Raw genomic sequence first — 6,459 nt, 5'->3', positions numbered from 1 at the left:
AGATTATTTGCTACATTGCTAGAATAGTTTCCAAGCCCTATCATGTATCCGTTGTATAGATATTTTATTTCCCCTTCTACTGCTTTGATCATAAGATCGCTTCGTATTTCCGCATATATCAAGGGGCGTTGGCAATAGTCCTCAAAATGATGGGCTTCAGCGCTCCAGCAGTGCTATATGGCTTTCAGTAGCCGTAATCCATAATACAATCCCTTAGATTCAAATTGGCTAGATTAACGTTTTATAGATAAGAAGCTTATTGCTTGTGCTTAGCTTAGAGCTAAGCACGCTTATATTAAGCTTAGCAAATGCTTGTATCAACTATTGCAGACAACCAGACAAATTACAGACAGATAAAATAATTTCTTCCTTTTTTATTCCTTAAAATTTTCTAAAATTATTTCATGAAAAATTAGAATTAAAAACTAATGCTAAAATTTTTTTTCAGGTATATATACAGCTTCTCTGGCAATTCTCGGTAGATTTTGGATAAACATTTCATACAATATCGGTCTCCAATATGCGGCTGAAGTATTACCAACTGTGGTTAGAGCTCAGGGTGTAGCTTTGATACATATAATGGGATACGTTGCTAGTATCCTCGCACCCTTCGTAGTCTATCTCAATGTTGTGTCCTCGTTCCTACCTCTTCTTGTGCTGGGCACACTCGGAATTATGGGCGGTCTTCTGACTCTCTTTTTGCCGGAAACATTGAATAAGGATCTTCCGCAGACGCTGCAGGACAGCGAAGATTTTGGAAAAGATCAGAAGATGTGGGATGTACCTTGTATCGGAAGGTAAAATCACATAAAGGAACTTTCGGTCTCCTTTTTTCAAAGATATTCACAGATCTTCAAGCTCGAAGTTCAAGATTCTCAAGCATTCTGTTAGATCTACATCTTCGTATGCTTTCGTATTACTTTCTTCTTAAAATCTGTTAAATCTCTCAAAAGAAAACTGGACTATCTTCTTACTTCAAATGCTTTTTAAATCTTTTGAACAGAAGAGAAGGATCGAGTTGGGAAGTTATTCAAATCTTTAAGCTATTGGATTCAATATTTTTAAACGCAATGTTTTGACAGGAAACGCGAGGACGAGGAGACACCACCGGTCGCCATGTTCCGATCATTTTCTAGATGCAGTGCGAGGAATTCGATGAGAGCGTCGCTTCGCGGCGAACCTTTAAGGAGTAGCATGCTACGGAGATCGAGTATAAAATCGAGGAAAAGCGAAAACTCGATCACAGAGGTCGAAAGGCTGTAGCGAAACGTTCACCACGAAGTACAATATTTGTCGCGTTGATCTCGAGCAAAGAATCTTTAGTCTTCCAAAAACGTGCAATACATGTATTAGAGTAAGACAAGTTATTGAATCCAGGAATCTTAAATTCCACCGTCATTAATATTCATGATCACAAAACAGCGGATTTTTATGCAATTATGGGTGATTCGAAGATACGAAAATTTATAGAATGCGTATGACGCAAAATTTTGTAAAATATCCAAAAGTACAGCACTATCGATGATATTTAATGGATAGAAACATACTTTTGCCCAAGTCCTTTCGATTGTATCAAATCTTTCAATTGTATTATTGTATCCACGAAAATATGCATTTGCATAAAGATCCGCAATGCAATTATCATCGCAATTTTTCATCAACAATGATTGATTAAAAATTCAATCATTAGGCGAGCGAATAAAAATTAGAGTAAGAACGTAGGTTAAAGTAATTGTCGTAAATTGTCGTGGGTAGTTAATGTTAAAAATTAGTACTTTCCTTTGTTATAAAAGTTCCTGAAATTGTTCGTACACAAGCTCCATCTTATAGAATATAGTGCAATAATCGTTATACTAGTAAAATAATAACATCATAAATATACAAAATATATTAACGAGATGAAAATAATATGGACAACGTGGTGTATGGCCACGAGTTTTGTACATATGTACGTGTAAGTATTTGTAGATCGATTAGCAATCGCAGAGGCCTCGTGCGCATGTCACGCGACGAGATAGCGCGATTATTTTTATTATGATGTAAATCGTTCTTAGATGTTTTGTAATAAAACTTGCCAGTAAAACCTTCCCTGGATTCTGCTAATAGTTCTTCACCACTTGTTCCTTAATCGATTGAATTAACGATACAAATAAGTATGAGATTATCTTAGGAAATCTCATTAATATTTTTGTCGACATCTACGACGTAAAAGCGGGGTAATAATATTTTGAAGTTTTGACGACGCGTTGCTTACTATAGATATTGTCTGTACAGGATTCATCAATTTTTAGAGAGCCTAGTCTCGCTGAGATGGAGATAATCCTCTTTAAAGCTGAACGTTTTAACACGTAATCCCACTAGCAAGCCATTGCAAAAATGATATTTCGATTAATGATGGAAAATCGCTTTTGAAGACAGAAAAATCTTCTTCGAAGGAAAAATTTGATCTAAATCTTTCGAATAAAATTAACGTAAAATCTGTGTTACGCCACGAGGCTTACCACAGGCTGTATTTTCTAACCGTCGCTCGCGGCCCTACAGTGTCGCAGGCAGACCGCCCTATCTGCCCGTCGGATCATATACAATGGATCGACGAGAGCATAGTTGTTGCCAAGCAGCGAGCTCTAGAAACGTCGATTTTTGACCGTTACGTTTTTCACGCAAGAAGAGGCATACGTGATCATAGGCGCGAGCGGTGGCGTGACCCGAGCATAGTGGGGGTCATCTTCCAAATGAGACAAAGGAATAATCGAAGCGGATCAGTTCCTTCTGACGAGTCAAACGTGACACTTCGATAAATCTGACGAGCAAACGAATTTATCTAGAGATATCGTAAAGTCGAGTCAAATTTCTGTAACATATTCATCATATTATTGTAAAATATATCATTCTATGTTAACCTGTTAATACAGTGTTACATTCATTAAACCACCTCTGTTGTCTTAACCGAAACAGGGGAACGACTATTTCGCGGCGTCGATTAACATAGTCGTCGCGAGAATTTACGCCTCTCGCTAGCGCGTCCTCGCGACCGCATCTCTCCGCGAACGGTCGTACCAACTGTAACAAAGCATTTATTGACAAATTTAATATCTTTCTCCATAATCTCCATAAATCTGCAATACCCTTCCTTTGTATTTGTGTGCGTTATTGAATTGAATAAGACACCGATATAACAAGTTATAAATCACAGTTTATTCCAATAACGTCTCTCCGCGAACGGTCGTAACAATCTGTATATAAAATCGATAATTTCAGCATTCAACATGCTGTATATTATAATGCCAAGTTCACGTTATGTTCATAAAGAGCACAGAGATAATCTTCCAAGAAATTTCTCCCTAGAAGTGCTTGAAATCTCTTCTTGGAGAATCTTAGAAATGCGCGAAGAATATTCCAATTTCAGGGTGTTTCGAGAAATATCGTCGAGCTACAAATACCTGGAATTCGAATCGCAGCGAGTATTCGACGTATGCGTGGGAGTCGTTCGTGCTGTTACAGTGGAGAAACATGTTTTTGTTTTTACGGAGGTACAATTCAAGACTAATTGTAGATGTAACGCGATTTAAAGCTATAATAAGCGTGGAAAAACCATTCGCGATCGGCCAATTACTTCTTCCACTGTCAATTTATTAATTACGATTGCTTCTGAAAGTTTTCCTACGCGTAACTGCTAAACGAGAATTTTCCCATAGATCCCAGAAATTTCGTACACTTACTTTGCCATACCAGCTACCACAAGCCACCAAGAAAATATCGATGTCTTAATTTTCGCAACTTTCAGACATTCTTGAAATTTAGATAAATACAAATACAAATGCAAAACAATGCCGTTATAGATAAATACAAAAATTTCGAAGTTTTCCGCTTCTCAGAGAAATTTTGCTTGCATGTGTACGCAGTGCTCAGAAACTCGGCAGATTTAAGCCTAAAAGGATTAAAATTCGATGAAAAGATTACGAGATAATAAACTTCAAAGTCGATTACCACGGAAGTTTACATCGTGTGAAAGATTTGTGGCGGATCGGTATCAACAGGACGCCGACAGGTCGAGGCATCAACGCGGTGCAACACCTCCCGGGCGATCCGCGGGTACCAACCGCCAAAACTAGAGGACTACGACGACAACGAGTCTGTCTGTCTAACTCGCTAGCGGTCGAATATACGAGCGATTGATATAAATACCGCACCTAGCGAGACTCCATCTACGTCTAAGGCAGGGACTACCGGGCATAGCCTTACTGACGAGTCCACCGGTAGTCCCAGGACGAAACGCACTCTCTCTCTCTTTTCATCCGTCACAGATTAAAAGGAATATTCTGACGAGCAACTCTTTTAATAGTTTCAGCGTCTAATCCTCTAAAAACGTGACATTAATTGTTCGTGCCAAAGAGGCAGCTACGAATTGCAAAATATCGCGAGAATTCGATCTCAACGGGCGTAGAAAAGGCAGGGGCGGGAGAACAAAAGAGGATAACGTCTCAGATTTAAAAATGTGCTTGTTACATGATTTTTAAAACTTGTTTTTTTCGGTATCTAAAGTACACTTACAAACACGATTTTTTTTTTTAATTCGGTGAGCCGCGGAGAGCTGAATACGACTTTCGTATGGAAAGTCACGAAGGTACGATACGTTATATTTTTGCGAACTACTTACTTCATCTAGTCGGTTTTTTCTTCTTTTTTCTTGAAGGAACGCATGGATCTATATCGCTCTCTTTCTCTTCTTCTTCTTCAATGTAATTTTCACGTAGGAGACTTATCCGCCTCAAGTACGCATTATAATCTTTTATTGTAGACCATCGACGAAATGATTCTTCTCGATACCGTTTAGTAGCATCGTTATGGAAAATTCTTCTCTCTTCTCATTTTAATTCCCTTAACAGTCAGTGGAATCCGATGCTATGCGCACAGCTACGTACGTGCAGTGCTATATCATCTCTACTCCATAAATATCGTTCCCTGCCCCAATGTTAAGGTTCAACATACGAGAGTTCGCGACCTTTATCGTAGTTTCTGTCGCTAATTAATATTAACGTGATGCAATCTGAAGCGACGAGTAATGAATATGCCCCTCTAGCGTGACGAGTTATCAGTCATACATGTTACAAGACGATTGTACCATTATTCGGTGCCAACTAGTAAGGTTGCGGAGAAGCATGTTGTCGACGACAGACGAGATTAATCTTACTGATTGCAGTCTTGACACAGACACGCACATATGTAAATGGGACACTTGTAAAGTTTCTATCACGATCGTTGTATTCTTTTTTTGCTTACGTAAAATGTGAAAGGCATTGTGACTCGTTTGCGATCATTGATAGTTTGTTTGGTGAGTGTGCTGTTATGAGTGGGATTAGTAGATGAAAAGATGATTTAACGTGGCGATTTTTATGATTGTAAATATTGACATCTTTTGACGCCGACTTGTATGTTTTTTTAATATTAATATAGAGTGGAATAGATACACCATTGGGGATTAAATGTTTTTAATCTTTCGTTTCTAAGCTTTAATTAATTACGTTTCAGAGTTACTCGAATGAACTATATCTTAAAGAATAAAATTCGAGTTTGATTATGCGTTTGTAAAAATTACGATTAAATTTGAGTTATTGCCACTTGAAGACACTTCGTTACAATAATCATTGTAAATAAAATTAAGAAGTTAAGTAAAACTAGGAACATTATATTTGTCTACGATTTTTTACATTTCTGCGAGACGCACATGTTTCATTGCTAACGAAATAATTAAGTTTATTATAAAATATGAAGATTAATACGCTTCGTATTAGCAAGTTAATTTTCGAAAGCTAAATGTAGATATTATTATTTGAATGTCATAAATACCCGATACAACAAGTACATACATGAAGTGACACACACTTGTGTATTCATGAGTTTTTAATTGCCTTCTACGAGTTTACGAATTATAAAATTTTATAATTACAAATTACACACTCGAATGATAGATTATTTAAATATTTAAATACGTGCAATAAAATTTCGATTTATTCGATAAATGTTCAGATAAACTCTCCGTTTTGTCTACTTTTCATATCTTTTGGAATCTTGTTAAAAAATTATGAAAAATGGGGTTCGTTATAAATTCATGATTTAGTTAACGATGTTCAAGGACGTTTAATCTGAAGGATCAGAAGGAAAATCACGATCGTTACGAGACAACGTGAGAAAATTTAATGCCGCAGATTGTCTGAAATCAGCCATAATCGCATTGTTACTTACTGAGCGATTCCTAGATCCTTTAGTTCTGTTTGTTTTGCCGACGAAACACGTATAACATAATCTGTTACCGATACTAGGTGATAAATGAACAATAAGGAAGTGAAACTGGTAAATTCCATGAAGGAATACATTATCAGTTTGGAAAAGATAGATGATCAAGATAGATCACGATCATTATGTATTAGTATGGCAAAATGAAGACTGAAATATTTGTAC

General features: G+C 37.0%; 1 protein-coding gene across 1 annotated transcript; it reads left to right on the top strand.

The window, feature by feature from the left end:
- Positions 1–443: 443 nt before the first annotated feature.
- On the top strand, positions 444–2,094 carry LOC117241242 (solute carrier family 22 member 4-like). The gene is made up of 2 exons (XM_033507210.1): positions 444–797; positions 1,083–2,094. Exons 1-2 carry the CDS (start codon positions 580–582, stop codon positions 1,261–1,263), a joined length of 399 nt encoding a protein of 132 aa, XP_033363101.1. The 5' UTR covers positions 444–579; the 3' UTR covers positions 1,264–2,094.
- The last annotated feature ends 4,365 nt before the right edge of the window (positions 2,095–6,459 follow it).

The sequence above is a fragment of the Bombus vosnesenskii genome, unplaced genomic scaffold (genome assembly GCF_011952255.1).
Source record: "Bombus vosnesenskii isolate JDL3184/JDL3185 unplaced genomic scaffold, Bvos_JDL3184-5_v1.1 scf7180000015500, whole genome shotgun sequence".
Taxonomy (NCBI): domain Eukaryota; kingdom Metazoa; phylum Arthropoda; class Insecta; order Hymenoptera; family Apidae; genus Bombus; species Bombus vosnesenskii.
Note: the sequence above shows the minus strand (reverse complement) of the source record. Positions and strands in the feature narration are given on the sequence as shown.